The 23,781-nt window shown below is 42.3% G+C and overlaps 1 protein-coding gene across 2 annotated transcripts; it reads right to left on the bottom strand.

Annotated features, from left to right (window-relative positions):
* Positions 1-675: 675 nt before the first annotated feature.
* On the bottom strand, positions 676-18,564 carry spartb (spartin b). 2 transcript variants are annotated; one of them, XM_048980159.1, is made up of 15 exons: positions 18,419-18,564; positions 16,760-17,550; positions 14,584-14,781; positions 12,529-12,667; positions 12,099-12,305; positions 11,651-11,809; positions 10,932-11,022; positions 5,319-5,377; positions 5,147-5,245; positions 4,940-5,039; positions 3,542-3,658; positions 3,216-3,360; positions 2,922-2,989; positions 2,047-2,111; positions 676-1,950 (listed from the first exon to the last, which is right to left on the bottom strand). In XM_048980159.1, the coding sequence occupies exons 2-15, from the start codon at positions 17,546-17,548 to the stop codon at positions 974-976; spliced, it is 3,213 nt and encodes a 1,070-aa protein (XP_048836116.1). In that variant the 5' UTR covers positions 17,549-17,550; positions 18,419-18,564; the 3' UTR covers positions 676-973. The 2 variants fall into 2 exon arrangements, with proteins under 2 accessions (XP_048836116.1, XP_048836117.1); XM_048980160.1 differs by having other exon boundaries at positions 12,111-12,305.
* Between the last annotated feature and the right edge of the window lie 5,217 nt (positions 18,565-23,781).

Here is a 23,781-nt window from a genome sequence, read left to right as displayed (position 1 = left end):
CTTTATTTGGCATAGAAAAGCACTGTAAGATGTGCATGACATACAGCTGGGAAATTGATAGTTCATAGACTGCAAAGTGAAAATAAGGTAACAAGCAGCCCAGAACTTGGATTTCCTGTAACTATAGCAGGTTAAATGGCAACGCAGCACGAACGATGATTGAAATTAATGATTAGAATGCAAGGGATGTTAATTAGACAGGATGGTTAGAATAATAGGAAGCACGGTAATGTCCATCTCGCGCGCCAGTTATCATTTTAGCGGAATTCGCTCTGCCGTCTGATGGGTGTTTGGGCTTGTGAGCTGCTTCTATACGTAATGGATAGACACGTGAATAATTCATAAATAAAGGAGAATATGCAGACCTGCTTCCTTATGATCACAAAAATCCGATATTTCTCGTGTTCTCCGAAGGAATGGATTGCAGTATCCCAAAAAATGTTTAAGCATTTTTCATCGTGATTGGATATTACATATTTTCGTAACCCCCTGCCATCAACACACACACACACACTACTTACAGTCTTATACAGTTGCTGCAGTGTGTTATATAGTATGTATTACATATATTATAAACAGATTTTATATTTTGATATACAAGAAAATATGTTGAAGTGTATCAAATGTGAGCTAAACGTGCTTTAAAATGTAGAAATATACCATGACATACAAACATTTCTGGCTACTTTACCCACATTTATTTTTGGCAAATAGGCTTAAAGCAACAATGGTAAATGGGAAAATAAAGGCAGCATATAGATTAACACCTTTTGTACATGGCTCCCTCGCTTCAATTCTGTCCTGAAAAAACAAAAAGCATTCAAGTGTAAAAATGTAAAAAAAAAGAAGCAAACCTAACCCACTCACTGCTTAAGAAGAAAGATGTCTACACTTTACTGGTGAATAAAAAAAAAAACATAAAAATTATGCAGGACACAGGGTTTAGATCCAAGTCACGAAGAGACCTGCCATTTCAATAGCTGTCAAAAGAAACTGGCACCAATTCATCGAAGACTGAGGTGAGGTCTTTATCTGTATACAAGTTTGCATCAGTCAAGCTGGTTTCACAGCACTCTGTGTGATGCTCACTGTGCGATTCCATTCTGGGGGTTTCTACTGACGTGTGAGCCATGCCTGAATGGCTGGTTAGACTCTGTGCATGAAGAGCATGAGGCGAGTCAAGAAGCACTGAATCCTGGGAAAAACATTGCGGAGGGTGGGCCATGGCAGAACGGTGTGGGCTCTCACTAGAAGTCCACTGGGCCTGGCTAGAGATCAAGCAGGGAGAGAGCTGGAACCCAGGGTTGGGGTTCTGAAGTGGAGGGGGCGCATTGCTGAGCCCAAAGAAAGGGTTGTAGCTTGGCAGAACGTGGCTGGAAGGTTCATGGACCAACTGTGATGTTAGGAGCTCCATCCAGGAGGTAGCTGGAGCAAAGGAGCTGGTCTCTGCAGTACTTTCAGGGGCTGCCAGCAGAGGGGATGGCTGGGTAACGACCGCTGCAGGGTTGGACAGCTCATCCGGGGCGGCCGTAACCGTGAAGCTCTTATTCATCATGATTGTAGGACCAGAAGGACAAGCTGGGTCTAGCCCAGACAGTGGAGAAGAGTTCTGATCTAATACGGCTGGCAGGCTAGAAAACTGGTTTAACATTCCTGGGTGGGAGGAGTTTGGGTCGAGACTTAGTTGGGGGGCAAATGTTGCATTTGTGGTCCCCGTTAGGAAGATAGAAGGTGGCTGATATATATACTCTGGTGGGTCACAGGCCTCAGTCATCAGCACGGGGTTACTGAATGGAGGACAGGTGGGCTGCCACATGGCGCCATGGGCAGAGGTAGGATTCAGGTCTAGAGGCGGGACGTACAGCTGGCTAGCCATCACAGGGCAGGGGGCCAGACTCGTCCCGGTCCTGGGCCGGATGTGCCTCCCCAAAACGTGGGCTGCGATGAAATCTACAAAGACGACCACAGGTTACACAAACTGTCATGTGTCTGGCAGTCAAGCTGCAAGGCAACTCCTGTTTTAACAAATGACAAGTGAATGAATACCATCTGCAAAATCTTCATCAGCTGAAGTCAGTTTGATTGTGGATTTCTCTTTCAGTGCATGTTTTCTGTGAAGTCGATAAGAGTAAGCATCAGACATTTAAACAAATCTCACACCATGCACAATGTATCGGTCACATGAAAAGGAACGTCTGTCTTGTATAACAAGATTGTTATCATAAACAATTTAAAAGAACTAAAATGGCAAAGGAACATCAACAGGAAGTTCACCCATCCATAATGTAACCACTTAATCCCAACTCTAGTCGTGGAGGGGACCGGAGCACCTGGTGGAAACCCACGCAAACACGAGGGAAACATGCAAACTCCACACAGAAATGTCCGATGATCAAATCGGGGACCGAACCCAGGACCTTCTTGCTGTGAGGCAGCAGTATTAACCACTGAACCACCATGCTGTCCCAATAGGAAGTTCAATTCTTCACAAATATCCACATATAACGGAAGCCCATGAGTGCATTATGCGTGTCTGAGTCCTGCAATGCACAAGCTGCCATCCCGCTACAGTGCCCCCCATCACTGTTCTGCCAAGGAGGGGCTCTGGGCTTCAGCCCCGCCTGACTCTGACTAGGATAAAAGGCCCAAAGTGATGGATGCTGTACAGACACTTTAATTTTGCTTTTGAATTCTAGAGAAACAAAATTCAAATCCTGTATAACAAAAGTACCATGTGAAATGTGACCAACGTCCAGCTCAGCGAGCACCGCCCACATCAGACACAGGGCCCCAAGGCAGCCCCCTCCCCAGGATCCTCTGCTGACTGAATTTATAACCATGATTCCAGGTTTTTAAAGGTCATTACTGCCCCCAGTCCACCCCACCACATCTTTGTCAAGGAAGAAGTAGAACTGCCTAACCTTTTTCTGGGAGCTTTGGCAGACTTATACCAGGTATTTGGCTTGGTCTCCTCAAGAGTTTTGACTACCTGAAATTCAAAAACATTTATTTCTCATCTATACATCCCATACAACTGGCCAAAAAAGGCAACATACTACTGCGTCCTTTCCCAGTTGACAAACTATAAACCATCATGCAAACTGACAGATTCTGACATACGGACCTCTGGACAATCATAACTTTCATGTATAAACAAACACTGGTGGTAATTCTATAATAATCCCCAAGAAGGCGCATATGTGACATTGGGTGACCTTTTGCAAAATGTCTGCTGGCAGGCGCTGCTGCAGATAGCCCACGTAGGACACCGTCAGCTCCAGGATGGATGCGATGTCCAGCCGCTGGCTGACGAACGGCAGCAACTCCCGGAGACGACTGCAGCAATTTTTGATCTGAAGCCTATCATGACAGTGACAGATAGTTAACACAGCTTGGTGCTTATATTTCACTACATTTGCTCTAACTTGAGCTTAAATACAACATGAAATCCTCATGTGTGAAAGGATGCAGAAAGGATAATCAACTCACATACATCTTAATATATGTGCATGTCTGTTTGATTAATGTCGGCTCTCCTCACCTCCTCCTTTGCTCCTTCTGGGAGTGCAGCAGCGCATGCATGTTGCTTTCTGTAACTGGGGGGGAGTCACACCTCCAGGGTATCTCAAAGGGCTCTCCTCCATCATCACCCTCAGAGCTGAAACACCACAAGGAAAAGTGAAGTGAAAGCAGGAACCGGCCATTAAATGCAACTAGAACATACCTACAATAATGTGACGTTGGCAGCATGTTGAATTAAATGCAAAACAGCGCACACAATAGTAAGTGACCTTTTTGTTTATTTGGCAGATAATATATTAATATCGATTAAACGTCTTAACCAACCTAATTTATCCCTTCCCTCGCCACATCAAAACTGTGTTTTGAACAGAAGAGGACATAGGGTTATGATTCTGAACAGCACTCAGCATTTAAAAGGGAGAAAATGTTTATGATGCTGGACTTGAAGGGCTCTTTGAGAGCACCGCAGTCTCTAAAGGTCATGGGAAGTATTCTCAGTACATTCTTCTCAGTACTGAGGAGGTGAGGGACGTGTGCTGATTACAGTGCATTGCTGCAACCAGCACACGACAAACCACCTCAGGGATGAGAACCTGATTGCAGCCATAAAGCGGGTGATACCACAGCACCGCGCTAGTCTGAATGGACCAGTGTGAGTTTTTTCTAGTGGCTGGAGTGTCAATCCTCCGACCAACCCCCCCCCAATTTTCCCTGTGAGTTTGAGTACTTGCTTAATTTGAAGAAGCTAAATTTATAGCAGCGCCTTGAAAAATAAGCACCCAGGGTTGATTAGGCACCGCAAGTTATCAGCTGAAGTATGTTAAAAACAGTCGTGTAAAGATTCTCCAAATCCACGGTCCAGTTCAGACTTCGAATGTCAGTTCAGTTCATACAATGATTTATTTATTTATTTATTTATTTGGGGGGAGAAGAAAAAATTGAAATTTTTCTAGAACACTAAAGAGGGTTATTGTCCATTTTGCGCTAATGAAGCTAGCTTAGCTTTTACAGCGGGTGTGATCACTCGATTATGACTGGACCAAAACAGTCACATGACACGCAGTTGGAAGACAAAATAGGTGTAATGTGCAATATTTACAACATATACAGCTTGCCTTAACTTTAAGCAGGATCATTTTATGATATATATATATATATATATATATATATATATATATATATATATATATATATATATATATATATATATATATATATATATATATATAATGTGTGTGTGTGTTATAGTGTTAATTATGAAATGAAGAATGCGTTTTCTAACATTACCAATGCAGTTTGAGCTCAAGAAGATGCACCTCGAGCAGAGCCAGCAGGCCGTTACACCATAAATTAATAATTAAGCAATCATCTCCTACTTTCACCAAGTTTACGTAAGCCGTAGACCACAGATAGGGACCTTTCGTGCTCAGAAGCACCTTCCCCTCGTCGCTGTCCTCGGCAATCCTGTCTGCTCGGCTCCAGCATCCCAGTCATGGAGCACCTACTGTCACTTTGGCCTGTGAAGAGATGGGGAGGCTTCTGGCTGCAGACACAAATCCACGCTCTACCTCATAAATGTAATTAGGGAAATAATTTCCTGGTTAACTGTGTTAAAGTTTCTGACCCCGCTCGGTAACAAGCCGACAGCCTCTTAGGACCTTCTCCATCTTCTCCACGGTTACTGGTTGGGTCAGGACAAAATCAGCAGCCCCGACTGGGATGTCTCCAAAATGACAGACACTGGGATTCAGACAGTCGTCCTATGCGTGAAACCAAACACAACTGTTTTCACATACCTGATCCAAGCTCTGGGATGATAAGGATGCAAACAGTTTTGTCGGATCTCTGTTTCTCCCTGTGGACAATCAATTATGAAAAGAGCTTATGAATAAGGACAGACCACCTCGCTCAGCGTTTCCAAATCTAAACCGTGGTCACCCAAAGCCTTTTAAACTGCTGTGAAACCAAGGGACCATGAGAAAGGCTACACCAGCTCTGCTGAGGTATTCAGCAAAATCAGAAGTTCATCTCTAGCGGGACAACTAACTAGTAATCAACTTTTCAGCATTTTAGATAACGATCTCTGAGCTATAACAAAAACCACCATGACCCATAGCTACAGAAATCCAAACCAGTATCTGCAAGTCTCAGAAACTCTCTCTCACCTAATACTGAGCAGGGCTCCAAGCTCAGCCAAAGCATTGGAAGAAGGGACATGAAATAAGTACAGCTGAAAAGCCGCAAGGTCCACGAAAGGGGCATCGCTCAGGGAAACACTCTGCATGAGCCCAACCTCTCCAAAGCTTGGTAAGGTCTCCCAAAGGAGGCGAGATGTCTCCGTAACATTGTCTGAGTCACCAACAAGCAGAACATTGATACCCTTCTACAAATAAAAACAGGAAAAACAAACGACAAAAAAAAGAGGAAATTGGTTACTCACTGATTAATAATTCATAATGTAAGTGAGCCAACAGAGATTACATTTGAGCAGCATGAAGTTCACGTAAAGCTACAGTATACTGCTTCTAGTGTACATCTGTTAGGAAATCAGGAATACTCGGGTAAGGTTTGAGTTCATACTTATATCGACAGAGGAGGTTTTAGACCATTACAACTAGGGGGGCAGACGGCGGACAGTTCTTCTGACGGGGGTGGGGGGTGCAGTTGTCAGTTGTAAGAAGCAAAAGACAATTTTGAAAAACATACTTTGCAGTTACGTTTTACATTTTTTACAAATATGTGACGCACTGCCTTCTTTTTCATACTGACTTTCTGTCATTAATTTCGCTTTTCACTAACTAAAGTTAGTGGACAACCCGGCGCACACGCGTAAGTAAAGGTGCTTACGTTTGTGTTTGGCCTGTTCCCAGCACACAAAATTTTAGCCCACTTATATAAATGTAATTAATAGTAAAAATAACAAAAACCGAAGTAACATGCGTATTTAGGAGGGCCACGCATGTTGGCACGGGGCTCTACCCAGAATTGCCCCTGCATTTCAAAATAATTCGGTGCACAAGCAGAGCTGGACTGGGATTAAAAATCAGCCATGGAGTTTTACCCATACAGGTCCAACACATATTAAAACGAATTGTAAGAAATTTTTACAAATTTTGCCGAGGGCACCGGGAAAATGCTCAGCATGCCAGATGGCTAGTAGGGCCCCGTGCGCCCCTACCCCAACACAATAAAAGCTATGATTATTTTGTAAACGACCCCAATTTATGCAATTACTATACATCTCAAAAAACCCATTTTAAACACCGAAATAGTCATCCCAGTTGATGGCGACATAATCGCGTTCAGGAATTTTGGGATTTATTGTGACTATAAGCCAGTGAGTACTGAAACGTTAGCCGAACAAAACCACATTCCATATATCCGGGAGCACTAAATAGCCACAAAACCAAAGAGGGGTATAAAACAGCAATCGGACAAACATTAACTTTATACGAAGTTGCACGGTGCTTATTAGGAAATACCCGTGTTTAATTGCCGAGCGTGACGGAACACGTGGGAAATCACGCGCCTTACCCTGCTAGCGGGATACGTCTGCGGCTCGTGAGAGGCAGTCATTTCGAGTCCGCGTGGAAATGCGCCGCACGCTTGCAAAAAGTGGCGCGTCATTGAACTCAGGTGCTTTTCAATTAAATTACTTTTATCTAAAGTGACCGCAGACCGCGATTAAGCACCATCTCATTCAAAACCCTCTATGGGAGATACAAATGAAACGCAAAACAGACAACTTAATACACAGCGATGAAAACGACAAAAATATCGTTAGAACGTTTTCTCAACGGATTATGTTCTGGGTCTAATTTGTATTCTGTGCTTTCCTTCCTATTTCACAAACCCAAATTAAATCATCATAGAATTAAAAACCCATCAAAAAATCTTCCCATTTCAGCTTCAAGTGGCGTTTTAGATATTGACTTCTTTTAGATACAGTTCATTTAATGGAGTTCACCAGCTAGCTCGTTCAGTGACGCTTCCTGTTCGCATAAAATAGATCTGAATCACTTGTGCTCCGATATATCTAAATAGCCTATTATTTAGGCTAAACAGTTGTAAGGAGTAAGCAAAATTACCAGTCATGTTAGAAAAATATGTGTTATTGAATTATAGTCTAAGTCTTGGCAACATTGTACTTTAGTTACTCATGTTTGTCAAAAACGCAAACCTAACAGCTCATCAAATAGTCAGCCAAGAAGTTCACACTAAACAACATTAGTTAAAATCGTTTTTTTTTGTCGTGAATATGTTTCTCTAAAATCCAATTGCAGCATCCGGGAAGTCACTACACATGTAGGCTATATACTGCACCAGTAGATGGTGTATTTCAGTCACCACCGAGGTACGGTTCTGTCGTTCAGTCATGACCAACAGGGGCATCTGAGTGTTACGTTCACCAACTCGTTCAGAACGAAAATGAGAGACCCGAAAGAACGACTGTGTTGATGAGGGAGTGGGTTCTGCGGGGGGGTGGGGGTACATACTGCCTTCTCGTTCGTTTGTTTACTGTAGGAATATAGGTAGAATCCGAGATTTAGTTTCCAGCCAATCATATGCTTGCTCGTGGAACGCCCTTACATATGTCACTGGTTCGCATTGGCCATAGTGGAGGCGGGAAGCAGCATCCACATCATATTTCTGGGGATAAACGGAATAACTGAAAAAAATCTTTGCAGGGAAGTGAACGAGAGTGTATAATTTCTATAGAGACTCGTTCGCTGCGAAGGAATCATTGGCGAGTATCACATTAGCCCAGGTGTTGCTTTTTCCTGGATTTTGTGGGCATGCTGTGGCGAGAAAAGGAACAGTCAATAATGCTGTTTTGGACACTTTATCCAAGTCAGCTTGCAAAGGTTGTTCAGTTTGTCTAGTTAGGTAAAGGTACTTTGCTGGTGAAACAGAATAAAATCCATCAAAATTTCATAACTGCTCACCTAATGAAAGACAACACTTTCCATCCACAAATTTCAAATAGAACAATCCCTAGAACAGGACAGTTAAAAATCCAAGTTAAGCTTTCTGACACTTCACTAAAATCCTATTATCATTATTTGACATATAGAGAACAGGAATGAGGAGTCAATAAGCATTTTCTAGTTTTAGCATCTTTAATACATCCCTTTACCTATGCATAGGGTGTTCTAACAAAAATAGGCAGAGTCGCAAGTTTAGTATTGAATAGTGGACATTGCATCATTAAACATACCATTTTCCTGGTCTTTCTCATCAAGTCTTTGAGGCAGGTATGTAAACAGATAGAATTTAACAATCACAGGACATTACACCGTTATGCCTTTGCTTGGAAAATGGAAACGGCTTCGATTTTTTTAAGACCTTAAACTGGTTAGTATCTCAGAGCAGTTCCTGTGGAGAACTTAAACAACCAGGCTGACACTGGGATTCATATTCACATATGTACTACGGACATTTCAACTCGCACATCAAGATTCACAAAAAAAATAATTAAATAAAATAGCTATTGCAATACACCCTCCTCAAAAACACTTCCAGAAGAGTCTAAATCTCTGGTAGCTTCATTGCACATTTGTTTTTCCCACAGGAAATTATTCTTTGTGCTAAGGTCTGTCTAGCCTGAATAGCACATATAATTCAGTAGGCAAATTGGAATGAGATACACACACCAACATTTCTACATATTGTCATATGAATGCAACACAAAAGCAAACGCTTGACACAAACACTTCTGACCAACACCTCAGTTCTGTGTAGTATAGGCGCGGTCCCCAAGTCTCCTCCCACCAAGAATCTTAAAAACACTTTTGTTTTTAACTATTGTTATGCATCTTTTCATCCATTGTTCAGTTAAACAGCAGTACTGACAGATGTTGTTTGAGCTTATAAATGCAGGAACAAACTAAACGCCACAAAAACAAATGCGATTATGCACACATTTGTGGTTAACAAATGCACAATTCTGCATAGTAGCTGTCCTTGCTGTCAAACAAGAGACAAACGGGAAGAAACACACAATCTCACAAGGCTTTGTCTGACGCAGTCCCACCACCTCAAAGGTAGAGTCAAAAATAAAGTATCTGTAAATCTAAGGCCTAAAATTTATTCAAACTTCAACCAAATTCTTCACATAGGAAACTGAGTATTAAAGTGCTTAGCAGATATATAAAATTCTAAAACACAAACTCAGGTACTGAATCTGATATTAATAAAATATAACGCTTTCAAATCTTTTTAAGAATATAGGTATATATTAAGGCTCTAAGAAAGGGTAAGTATATTAAGTTAGAAAAAGAATGTAGGCTATTCATTCCTTCTTCTCCAAGTCTGGGTTCGGTTTCTCCTGGACTTTGTATTCCTCCAGGATGGCCTGAGCTGTCTGCTTGCCGGTTTTTTTCACCATGGCCTTGATGCCCAGGTTGTCAACGTTGAAGGCCGTGACGCCCACGTTAATGGCAGAGTTGACCGCGTTGTCGGTAGCATGCCCCGCCTCTGGCCCATACCTTGACCACAAACAATCAAGAGCAGGTGAGGAGGAGAGGACCAAAGGACAAGTACAGGGATCGCCACATGGCACAAAGGGAGACACACATAGGCAGCATGCAGTCACGAGGAGCCCAAGCCAAGCATCCAGCAGATTAGGGTAGTATTTCCAAAGATTAACTTCTGAAATTTAAATGCAAAAGAGTCCATTATTATGGAGTTTTATGCAAAACTGATCAGTATTATCAGCCTCCTTAAAAAGCCAGGAATAACACCGGTGTTAATAAGTAGATTTTATTAGATTTAGTCACTTTAAACCTAACAACTTTAAAGGTATTAAACTGCCTGCGTTTATTTCTGTGTATTCTGGTCATTGCATATAGATCATTGATTATTTGAATAATGACCAAATTAAAAAATGTTAAACTCTTTAATGATCACAGAGAATTACTGGTGAAAACACCTGCAGGTGCAGACAAAGAAAGTCACGCAGCCTTTAGATCCTGTTAGACTCAAGGTTTTTAACACGATTAGCATTCAGAGTCTGCAAAGCCCGATGTGGCATGACAGTACAGCCAGTCCCATTTCTCAGCTGTTCTGCTGCACACAGCTGGTCACAGAATCTCCCATCACCGAAATGCACTAGTGAGAAACCGGCATGCCCGCAGCCGTGTCTACGAACGGGTCCTAATTTGGTTTTATCTTAGCGTCGCCGGGAGTGTCTAAGATCTTTTGAAGACCCCTATATCTGCAAAATAAGGGGAGGGAAAGGAACACAAGAGGTAAGTGCTTGGTGTTTTTTCTCCCCCTTTTGCAAAATTCTGCAACGCCAATCAAATCAAGACACTGAAATTCTGCAAAAGTAAGTCCAAGAAAGTATGGGTGGCCTGCACAGCAGCACTCGGGGCTCACAGGGAATTGAACACATGCAGAGGGCTTACTTGTACTTCACAGTGGTGACGGTCTCAGACGCTACACTCTTGGCGATGTTCTTGGCAGCCTCTTCTAAGCCATTCCACATGGTCGCAAAACCTGCAAGGATGTTAGGTCAGGGGTGGTCTGCAGTGAAGCACAAACCCTCAGACTGAACAAGGTGGATATTCTCCATATAACTTGAAACACAAGTTAAATTATTGCAGTGGCTATAAGCTTAGTATTTCAGGTCTTCATGGAAAGACAAGAAAACCTGTAGGTGATGATGAGAGAGAAAAGAATTATCATGAACACCAACTTTAGCCCAACATTTATCCAAAATTTCAGCTTAATGTAGCTCTATTAACCTGCCTGGAGGCAGAACACGAAAATAAATCTAGGTAAAACTATTAATAATGCTGAGGTAGATAATTCAGGTCCAAAAAGTAAAAATCTAGACCAAGAGTTTGCTTCAACCAAACAGTTGAGTACTCTGTGATTCCTTACACTCAACTGTTTGACAAACAAAATCTCGGTTTGGATTCGTATTTCCTGGGCTTGAACTCTCCACCTCTGATCATGTTCTTTATTATTATTTATTCTCGAATGAGGAGAGCAATACTTCATAGAGAGGATGATGAGGAATAAGGTAACCACAATGCAGAAAGACAGCTGTAAGTGCCATCCTGAGCTCCAGCACAGCGTCCAGACATGCGCAGTATCGGCGGATAGATCAAGGCTGCCGCACCCTGTACGCCGCTGGCAGCCACCACCAGGGCCCCGTCGACGGTGGACTTCCCGTCCTTGTCCTTTTTCATCGACTCTGGGATCAGCTTCAGACCGTGCTTCTTCACATGGGGCGCCAGCTCCCGGCCCACGCAGCCGGCCACCATGCAAACACCATCCACTGCAGCAACAGTGCCTCAGAGTCAGGGCAGAAGTGGAAGAATGCTGCGCTACACTAGCATTTACGATCATTTCAAAGATGGCTGCCAAGCCTCAGTACTAATTATAAGAAATCAACTAATAATAATAATCTGTTAAACCTTATGACTGTTAAACCTTGCCCATATTCTACCTCCCCATGTATTCTTTCATTGGGAAAACATCCTTTTATCATTTCATAAAAAGTGTAGTCATGTTTTTACTTGAGACAAGACTAGGCTAACAGTAATCAACCTGGTACAAGAAATCACCTCCTCTCTCACCAAGAAACTGACTGACTTTGACAGCACCCCCAGTGGCCTGCTTTGCAACATGCAGCCCTTTGGAGACTGTGGGGCTGACTGCCGCAGGTTTGTCCTCTGGTGTTATGTGTTCCCTCAGTTTGGACGCCCCCTTGTGGATGGCTTTGCCGGTGTATTCTGCTCCTTTGACCAATCCCCAGCTCAGCCATGAAGCACCTGCACCAATGGAATATCAAAGAGAAACATCAAGGAAAGAATGTAGTACAATATGACTAAACAAATCATATATATCCAAAAAAACGACAAAAAAAAGCAAACGTAAGCATATATTCAAAGTAAGCCGTAAAAGTAAGTACCTTTCCTAATCAAGGCTAAAATTACTTGTCTTGAGATCATTTGACTTGGCTGCTGGATACTGCCTTCTGTCTCTCTGACTTACCGGTGAGGATTCCATGGGCCACCTTCTCGCTCCATTCTGGAATTGACTTCTCTTCCTCTGCAGGCCCCTCTACTGGGATTGGGGGGGCGAAGGGGACCTTTTGGCTGAGGTTCATGGTATCTCCTGGCTCACCTGGGGCCTTTGATGCACAATACACATTTCTCAGCACCCATGACAATTCCCTATCGATCAGATTTACAAATAGAATACCATGTCAACACGAAGACTACTGAAGATCGCCACTTGCTAAACACCTCTGGGAACTCCTTCAAGACTGTTGGAAAACCATTTTAGGTGACTACCTCTTGAAGCTCATCGAGAGAATGCCAAGAGTGTGCAAAGCAGTAATCAGAGCAAAGGGTGGCTATTTTGAAGAAACTAGAATATAAAACATGTTTTCAGTTATGTCACCTTTTTTTGTTAAGTACGTAACGCCACGTGTGTTCATTCATAGTTTTGATGCCTTCAGTGAGAATCTACCAATGTAAATGGTCATGAAAATAAAGACAACACATTGAATGAGAAGGTGTATCCAAACTTTTGGCCTGTACTGTATATGATCAGAAAACACGCAGTAGTTCAGAGTTTTATGTATTTAAGTATCTGATGAGTCAGAACTTGGTCATGTATCCTTTCATGCATCCTTCTCTGGATCCTGCCCTATAAACAAAGCTACAATGAGCTTCTCACTGCTGCTCCAAACACACTCTACTGTACAATGCCCCAATTGTGGTCCTCATAACAATAAGGCATTCCCCACAAATGTATCCTTTGGTGCACATCACGAGGGCCAAACAAAGCCGGTCAGTTGCTCTTTGTCAGCTGCCATAGAGACCTCCCTCTCAGATGACCTGGTTTGGGATATGGACCTGACCTTTGTAATATTTGTCTGAAAACCCCGCACAATCAGAAGCCTGCAAGGTTTGAGATTCCAATGGAGGTAATGCTACTGTAACCCTTGGACTTTTTCATTACACAACCAGATAAACCTTAAGTCCATAGTCCAGAGCTGAAACAAATAGCTCTGCAGTGTTCCAGTGACAGCATTATATCTGATTATCTCTCCATGCCTTCTGCTATGTCTCATTCCCTAGACATGCTGAAGCTGGGAGTTCTGCCACATCTATGAAAGAGCAGCAGGACATGGGATATGCTACAAGCTCTTGGACTGTCAGTGCCTGCGAGGCTTCTGGAAAGGGTTGCCTACGAGGTCAGGCAAGGGCATGCGGTAGGAGGCAAAGGCAAATGCTCTATGCACCATGTGAATCATCAAGCACCAGGTTTCAGAGAAAGTCAGCTTCCTGCTTAGGGAACACCCCGAACAGGCAAATGCAAACAGCCTATTTCCATTTCAATTCATTTTCCTGATCCTGGAAATTAAACTATAACAACTGGGCATATTATATTAGAAATGCCACTGGTTTAGAGGCTGTTCAAGAACTATATTATAATCGGTTTTCTAATCGGATCCTAGCCTGTAACAATAATTAACAGAACCGTTCAGTCTTATAAACTCATTAGTTCTTTGTAACATGTGAATTACTTTGAATCCAAAAACACCCCTTAAATCTAACTCACTACCCCTCCCATCCTGCCATAGTCCCCAGCATTTTCCACTAAGTAGAACTATGTGTTGCAAGAGGACGTTATAAAGACCAGAACTGGGTTAAAAGTCATGAAACCTTCTAGAAAAGGTCAAAATCTATGGTTTAACTATAAAAAAATATATGCTTGACATTCAATGGTGCCATACTGCTTGGTACCTTCTTAATAACATCTCTTAATGTCTCAAATACACCTGAAATCTGAAAAGACACACAAGTGGTCACCAGTGATTCAAACCATGCTTCCTTTGCGCAAACTGAGTACCAGTCTGTGGCAGTACAAATAAGTTCTAACTACTTAATTCACACAGTGAATTCATCATAACGGACAGCAGCACATGAGTAATGGTGACTGGGAGGGGTATACACCTGTTGATGCTCCAGTCATGCATCTGTGGTTGTATCAGGTGATGAGGTGCATGGTGCAACAGGGAGACCAGGTGGAACTCACCTGGACCTTCAGGTCAGTAAGCTGTGAGAGGAGGTCCTGAAACAGCTCCCTGCTTGACAAAGGCAGCTCTGAGGATAGAACCACACCCACGTAGGAACCTGACACTGGGGCCATCATGTCTGGGAACATGAAGACTCCAGTGTTACACAGAAGAACAGGAGAGTCTCTGGACATCAGCGGGTACAGCCAGTCACACACCTGTGGAACGGCAAACAAATGCTCGTCAGCTACAGAATGTTTCATGGCTGTTTCACCCACATATTTTTCACATTGCGTGTTTTCCCCGAATGTGTTTTCATGAAGACATAATTTCCATCCATCCCTTTCCCCTGTATTGCTCCTCCTGGCTTGGCTCCTGGTCAGGAGACCATCAGGAGATGGGGCAAAAGTTACTTGGATACAGATGCAATCGCTGAACGTGCAGGAAGGAAAAAAAAAGAAAGAAAAGAATGACTGCTGTTGAACGACTTCAGCTCTGAGAGCAATGTAACGCAACCAGAATGAAGGAAAGACATCACCATTTCTTAGTGATTTTTAGTGCCGAATGTGGCAGCAGCCAAGCCGACAGCCCACAGCACAGTAGCGTCATCATCGATTGTTCTCTCTGTACTGACCGCGTCACCTGCTGCACACGTTCAACTGAAAGAGGCACCCTTATCTACTGAGGTGATGTCACACATGTATGGTAAGAGGCCATGGCAGCATTACCGTTGGCTGTCTTCTGTCATTGCTTTGCAGCAGCATTCAAAAATAATAATAATAAATCACCGCCTAGATTAGTTTTTGTACAATAACAAGGCCGAGGCTTTTAGTCTATTTCTGCTACTACTTCTGAGACCTGAATTTATGACAAGAACATATAAAACCAACTGATAGTTACTCTAAATAGGTCTACATTACCCAAAGAGTCAGTTCTAAAGATAGATGTTAGGACATCCTATAATACCTTAAAATGTCACTGACTGATTCCAAAATACATCGTGAGCTAAATATTCGGACTTTCCCAGGATGATATCACTTGCATCAGGCGGTTTGACTGAGGAAGAGTTTGAACGACACGAGAGTTCAAGTAACAAGCATTTCATCGCAACAAGGGCTGCACAAAACTGGATAAATGTCAAATATTTTGTGATAAATGTTGTAATATTTACACAAACAATTTAGCCAGCACCTCAGGCTATATTTATCGTTAACGTAAACGGGTATCAAAACAGCAGAGTGAAGAATCAAAAAGCTAAAAACATCATCGATACTAATGCGCAAACGGTAAATCTAATAAAATTCCCAAGATTAGCTTTTGATGAAGGATCCAAAAAAGCCTCTGGACTGACTTTACTAAAAAGCATCTTTTAAATTAGTCAGTGAAATGGCAACTCAGGGAGTTAAAAGGAGGACAATAAAACGTGTTTAACAGTTAAAGAACCGTTATATGTAGGACTGACAAGTGGATCATCACCTGTAAGTAAAGACATACGCGTCAGCCTGGTGTTAGCTAAAATGGAACTTACTATCTACAAATAAAGTCTCTCTAATGGGAGGTGTTGCCCTGATCTGTGCCAAAGACCACAAAGCAGTGCTGACGAATCACTTGCTTTCGCTCACTATCATCTTTCGGTGGCCAGGTGTTGTTCACTTTCCTCCTCCTCACTCATCTTTGTTAAAATTCTCACAAAATGTGCCACACTGCCTATGAGAGAGTCCAACGGTGAGGACAAGAATGATTTCGATTGGCTGGGATAGCGGCGCACGGCTCATGCAAAAGGAGTGGCCCTAAATTTTATGTAGTATATGTTAAAAATTTGTATAATCCTGAAAAGGAACATTTCATAGCTTGCTAAATCTCCCCAAGACAGAATAAAAGTGCTTCTGTGAAACTTAATTTGGCTTTGGTGGTTTTACAGTAATATGGGATACCGTGGTATTTCAGAACTTCGGTGGGGGGGGGGGGAGGGGGGGTATTATTACGGGAAACTTTCATCGCCCAGATTTCAAAATAGCAGAATATACATGGTTGCTTTTGAAAATACAATAAACACGCAGGTAGCAAGTGATTATTAACAAGGAAACATCGCACATGGTGCAGGTCTGGATGGAAAGTTACATGTGATTATTGAGAGAACCCGGTGCAGCTCGTTTGACAGCAGCCATGCAGCACGCAGCATCCCCGACCTCTTACCTGCAGGAAGGCAGGAGGCCGGTTTGGGGTTCTCTCCGAGCGCTCGTTACTGAACTTGACGATCCGCAGGTAGCCCGGGTACGAAGGTGCGCTGACCTGACCGTCAGGGGAGACAAAAAAAATCTGCACCCCCCGAGGCAGAAATAAGAGCTCCTCTCCATCTTCGCCTAGGCTCTGCGGTGCAGATGCCATCCTGGAAGCCTGCGTGTAGAACTCGTCTCCAACCAGGGAGAACTCGCCGGAGTCAGTGCCGTAGGAAATTGAGAGGTGTCCATCCGCCGCCTGGGGGGAATAGGCTGGGGGCTGCTCCCCCGGGAGCCCGTGACCTCCTAAAGTTACCCCGCCCACCGCCCCAGCTGGCTGGTCACTGGAGAAGCGGACACTGGGTGAGGGGGGTCTTCCCGGTTTCTCCTTGGAGGGCAGCCGAGGGTACATCTGCTGCGTAGCGCCTCCGCCAAGCGCCCCGTTGGCTGCGACCGTCCTCGAGTCCGCAGTGGTCTCCAGCACGGCTAGGCGGGTGGTGATGTTATTTAGGGTCTCCTGCATCTTGCGCTGCATCTGCCGGGCTGAGTCCCAAGCAGGACCCTCGCATTCCTCCCCCTGGGAGGGCACGCTAATCGCCCGGAGCAGATGCTGCCGGCCCTGCCGGTACATATCCAGCGCCCGTTCTTTCCGGCCTCTCTCGTCCTCCGTCAAGCCTCTGTTAATACACTCGAAGGCTCTTTCGTAGCCATCTTTAATGACCTGAAGTCTTGCATTGTCAAACGCCTCCTGTTTTGCTTTCTCCATCCCTAAGAAGAAGCACATTGGTCTGATACAGAAGACGCAGCATTTAGCAGAAAGTGTAAGATCTAAACTCAACTAGACCAGGGCTTTTCAGATATTCTTTAACCAGATACTCCCATATGAAAACAGACCATAACATGGGATACCCTACCACTAATGCGTGATCATATAACTAATATCATTTTTGACTCGACTCGGATTATAATACCGACATTTCGTTCATTCAGGTTGAAAACACCTGATCCAGACCTTTAATACCTGCGCCGTTACAAATAGAGCAGGTATCCACACTGCCACCTACTGCCGTCTGTCTATAACGTCCTGATCCTATTAAGTTTTCCTGGGAATGCACACCCAGCTTCCCGAGTAAGCAAACGTTCAAGCAAGAATTTATCTAGGAAAACACGAATAATATTGGAAAATGCGATTTTTTTAGATGTGCCGTTTTAAAATAAGTTTATTTGGGGCGTTATATTTACCTGTCAACTTTTTTTCTCGATGTCTAATCTAATGATAGACACAGCGAGAACAACTAGTTATTTTGCCATCCAGTCGATTTAGCTAGTGTGATCGTTAACTTCCCAATATAATTTAAAGAGCGTCTAATGACAACGAGCAGTAACAAGACCTATTTAAAAATCTACCTGCAATCAAAGTTGAAATACCCCCTTTTAACGACATCATCTGCTGCTAATTGTTATTTAAACTTGTTTACTAATTTGAGAAAGATTAAAATTCGATATGACAGTTGTCATTACTTGCTAAGTAGATCAATGACATGGACAACTGAAAGTAACCTAGGAATCATGTGACTGTCTGTGCTATGCTGTCTAACCCACGACAACAAAATCAACAGATACCATATTTCCTTACCTTACTGAGGATATTTAATCCCAAAGTAATACGGAAACCCGGAGTCCCCTAAATAAGGCGATATGATCGTCAGTTTGTTTCATATAACGAGCTAAGCACGCACACGGAACCATTCACCACAACATCGCTAAACTTCAGGTTCCACCCACTCGACTATGGCATCGTGAAAGGGACAAACCATATACTTCAATTTCGCGTTTTTAAAACGACATATTTCATACGATTTTTTTGTGACTTGGAAATGCACAGTAACGTATACATGCAGCATTAAACTCAAGTTATTATGTTTAAAGCAACTGAAAGAGCAGGTTTGCTGGCCTAGCCGTTAATGGAGCGAATATGGTTTAAAATTAATTAATTCCAGATATTTTAATAGAAACAGATGTTTTCCTAAGTTTTGTTTTATATGTGTACTCAACAGACTGTATACTATCAAAAACGATGTCAGAAAAAACAAACAAATGATATACTTGGCAAACTATCATTCACCACAAAACTGACAACAACAACAACAACAACAACAACAACAACAACAATAATAATAATAATAATAATAATAATAATAATAATAATAATAATAATAATGGAAAGAAAATATGAAGAAGAAGGACACATAATTTATGAGTTGTCAACGTTTTGGTCGGCCGTAATAGTCCTCTCATTACAATTTACAGTTTCAGATCAAAAAGATCAACTAAATGTATTTGGGTTTCTCAAAAGCACAAATAAGACATTTATAAATTGACAAAATTCAGAGTCGCTGATTTTTTTGGGCAGGTTTCCAGAACTTAATAATCAAATTAGCTTATCAACTATTTAGCACTGGTTTAGCTAAACTCTTGCTTTTTTTGGCAGAGAAATCAGGTGAACATCATTACACAGCCGAGGGTTAAGCCGTTTAGTTCAACTTGATTTAAACTGGAGTTAAATCACAGTCTCCACACAATCGCCCCCATGTGTTTACAGTTGTAATAAATTGCTCTCATTAATGTAATACCCAGTCTGAGATTGCATTCAAATTAACCACAGTATGAGAATTCATGCAGTATCTTCTTGCATTATGATATTGAAGTCTCTCATATGTCGGCCGTACGGTGAACTCTGATGTTTCCAGCGGACTAGTTACACGCAGATGCACGTTTTGAAGCACGAACATGATCACAACAAAGGAATAAGCTTCATGAAATAAGGCTGACTTGAGATGACGACCATATATCTCAATAATGGGGAAACAATGTCAGCAGTTGGACCCTGAACACTTTACGATGAGATCAGCGAAGAAGTTTATTTGCTTAGACCCAGAAGACCATAAATCGATGGGTTTTATGGTCAGTGTTTTTGGACGGCAATGTTCAAAACAGGAAGGCACGATGATATACATGGAAATAAAAAAAAAATGCATTGTCAAGAATTTCTTCTCAATAGATATTCAGATCTCTTTATTATGCTTCCTTGTTTATGATTTGGTATTCTGTTGGATCAAAAAGCAGCATATAGATTAAAGGAAGATCTGTAGAAGGTTTTTTTCTGGATCTGCATCTGAAAACCACAGTCACCTCTCAACAGACATTTGGAAAACTGTGATCTCTAGAAATTATAAATCGCCTTAAGACACATACGCAGGTGTTTTTACAAATCAAAGGGAGAACATATTGGTTTTATTATATAGCACTAATGGAAAATGGAGGCGGCCATAGTACTGAAAGCAACAGATGTTCTAACAGAACGTGCCAAGGGCTCAGAAGATATAAAGCAGAACATAACAGAAATTAAAGAATGAAATAAAGAAACATAGTAACATAAATACAGTGGCAGCTTAGAACAGACGTACAGTAGGAGACAGTAATACAATTAGGATGTTATAAACATAAAACATCACAAAAAAACGTTAGAAAACAGAGAGCAACAAAGAAAGTGAAAGACTAACGATCTGTTTTAACTCGCCCAGCTGATTGGCTACCAGGCGTCCAGCCGCTGTTATCTATGAAAACACTGTCCTGCCTGACGAGATGAACCCAGCGCCTTTCAGAATAGCTGGGAGGAAAGGGTGTGAGCTGAATTTATACAGACTCCCTTTCACTTTCTATAACGTTCAACCTTGGAAACTTGAATAACCATGAAGAATATATTTGTACAGTAATTGATTTAACCTTTTTCAATTAACCTTGAATTTTTAAACGGTCAAGTGAATACTGTTTATAAGCGCAAAATTCGTTTGTAATAATAATAATAATAATAATAATAATAATAATAATAATAATAATAATAGGGGCGGCATGGTGGTGCAGTGGTTAGCACTGTTGCCTCACACCTCTGGGACCAGGGTTCGTCGTGGGGTTTCCTCCGGGTACTCCGGTTTCCCCCCACGGTCCAAAAACATGCTGAGGCTAATTGGACTTGCTAAATTGCCCGTAGGAATGCATGTGAGAGTGAATGGTGTGTGAGTGTGCCCCCCATCCTGGGTTGTTCCCAGCTTCCGGGATAGGCTCCGGACCCCCCGTGACCCAGTAGGATAAGGATGGATAATAATAATAATAATATGGCGTCGCATGTACAAGGTCTTCAGTGGGGATTTGTACACTGCTATAGATTATAAAACTACGATTCTCCTTAGTAATGAGACCCATTAATACACATAAATCACTTCATATAAATACTCCTAAAAATCTGCCCTTGCAAAGCGGAAAATTTATTTTATTTACTTTTTTGTTTGCTCCAGGCACGAGTGTTTTACGCGCGTAAAAATACCGACGCTAAGGGACGCTGTCGAACCGACACGAAAGGGAATCCTCGAAAAATGAAACCCTGAATCACTAACCGTAATAATAATAATAATAATAATAATAATAATACATTCGGACTGATAGGGTGCATTGCATTTTTCTTATACTTTTGATATTTTTTATATACTTTTTTTTTTAATGTACATTGAATTATTCTCCAAATTGCACACAAATCATCATCACTAAAGCTATTGCTAAAATATTCCTCCAGGCTGAGAATAGGTACTCCCCAGGTATGATCACTGTGGGTTCGTCAACACACTCCACGGGTAATATGAAACTGTTTCTTGATTCCAAGATACATTTGACAGCTAAGGTTCAGGTTTGGAAAATTTACACTGCGCAGGCCTACTGGAATCCCAAGGGTGTTAGTCCTTAAATTATATGAACGGTGTGAAAAGATGGCCATCATCCAACTGACTGTTAGAAAAAATCTCAACAAGCCACAACGTTTCTGCGGCTAATATCGCTGGGCTCACCCCTTTTGAGGAGAAACTGGGGAAACTTCTAGTAGGCCAATCCGTGAAACTCGAAAGGCCCACCATCTTTGATCTGACCCGGTACAATGACAGAATAGTAAATTGGACAAAAACAATTATTGTAGAACAAAAATAACATGCTCTCCATCTTAGGCAGATTTCACTAAAACTATGGTTTATTTTCTAATATATTTACCCTTGAAGATGGATACGCCTGATATTTACGAGGGGAAAAATTATGTAGGGTTCCTTCTTACAGCATTGTTATGATCTTGACAGAGAGATTCCGCCAATGCGGAAAGACTCTCCCCTGCCCCCGATTATGCCCCGTGTTTGAGATCGGGCGCACATACTGCAGCGCTGCCATTGTCCTGAGGGTGGCGTTTCCCGAGTTGTCCTGTAGGGGGCACCCCAGCCCAAACATACACACATGGAACAGATGCGGCTCCTCTCGCGGAAGCATTTTTATTTTATGCCTCTGTCATTCTAACATGGAAAAAGGAAAACCCACCACTGAAAAATGAGAAGCAAAGAAAACCATTAACTGCTATGTTCTTAATGCATATAATTACAATATTTAGAATCACAGGGGCATGTATATTTGTGATGTTTAAATGTTTTGTTATCTTTGAATATACAGTTTTGTACATTTAGTGAGTTTATTTCGTGCAGAAAATCGCAGTGAATTTGCATCTAAACGCGAATAGAACCCAGGTCGTTTTTGCCGTCCGTCACCCCATTCCTCTCCATACGTGCGCCTGTCTGTTAGTCCGCTTATAGTACTTAGCTGATCGCGGCTGGTCGGCAGCGCTCGGCGCGGGCTTTTCTTCATGGCGTGTCCCCCCACGTGGGACAGGCTGCGCACTGGCCTGTAAACCTATCTCCATAGGTTTGATTAATAGGCTTGGAAGTCTGGTCCTCCAAGGAACTGGCAGACTTTAAGGCATCACGGCAGCAAAGGAAACTGTGTTTAAAAGTAATATCATTTATGTTTAGTTCAAACTTGGATTTAACAGTAATGTAAAAGGCCTTACCTGGCACAACCTGAAGGAGCTCTTTGACCTAGTTTTATTCCTCATAGATAAGTATGTATGTCATTGTGTTTTATTGCATTTATGGGATTTTGGGCTCTTCTGTAGATATTGCACATTTCTTGTCAGTAATGACTGACCGCCAGCTGAAATGCCCAGGGAGTCTGGACTTTTCTCACAGGTGCTTGAAATCAGAGAAGTGTCACTTTTGCTGGCAGGGGTGGACTGGGATTAAGTTTTGCCAGCTGGGGGGGGGGGGGCATACCCATCGGCTCACAAGGAAAATGCCCAGTATGCCAGTGCAGGGCTATTTACAGGTCGTGTGTAACTGTACAGTCTGTGATCTCCAGGATCGGAGAAGCTGGCCCAGTCCATTGTTTATATCACTTACTTACTGTATAACAATCAGAGTAAATATGTGACTAAATGTGCCTAGATATGCAATTAAAATCAGGTTTGCCATGACAGAAAAGAACACAGAGGTGTAAATGAAAAACGGTTAGTTCCGTTTTACTTACTACATGCAACAGTTATGCCGTCTGCATGGTGGTCAGTGTGGAAACTGAGGCTACATTCTGGATCAGCTGGGTTTATTAAGCTGTAGTCAAGCGCACGCTTTTTCATTAATCACGCCGCAAACAGACTGCGAGGAGTATAAACACACTTTAAACTGCGGGAATTCATCTGATTCCAGCTGAGAAATGAGAGTTTATAAATGGTATTTGGATAGTTTACTGGTGGGAAAAGATGGCAGTGACATGTGAAATCTGCAGTTTACACTGTCTTCTGTTTGCATTTTCTCTGGAATGTTTTTTGAGCTTCTGGAAAAAAAACATCATCTGCCAATATCTCTTGTTGTTGGGTCTAGTATATGTCCCTGTGGTTTCTGCCAACAGTGCCCAGACACAGTCAATCACACACACACACACAAACACATGTAGGGTATACCTCTCGTTATGGGGACCGCTCATTCACTTCTATGGGAAAAATTCTAACGCTAACTATAACAACCTTAACCCCCATTCTGCCCTAACCATAACCATAAGTAACCAAGCAAAATGCAAGAGTTT

This window comes from Brienomyrus brachyistius, chromosome 17, assembly GCF_023856365.1.
Source record: "Brienomyrus brachyistius isolate T26 chromosome 17, BBRACH_0.4, whole genome shotgun sequence".
NCBI lineage: Eukaryota > Metazoa > Chordata > Actinopteri > Osteoglossiformes > Mormyridae > Brienomyrus > Brienomyrus brachyistius.
This window is presented reverse-complemented; position numbering and strand designations above follow the sequence as displayed.

Bases quoted from the DNA above. Each gene is read 5' to 3' on its own strand.
- spartb (XM_048980159.1), bottom strand. From the start codon at position 17,548: ATGGAGAAAGCAAAACAGGAGGCGTTTGACAATGCAAGACTTCAGGTC. The intron at 12,668-14,583 runs GTGAGTTCCACC...TGTGCATCAAAG, and splicing joins TTACTGACCTGAAGGTCCAG to GCCCCAGGTGAGCCAGGAGA. The intron at 1,951-2,046 runs GTATTCATTCAC...TCGTCTTTGTAG, and splicing joins TGATGAAGATTTTGCAGATG to ATTTCATCGCAGCCCACGTT.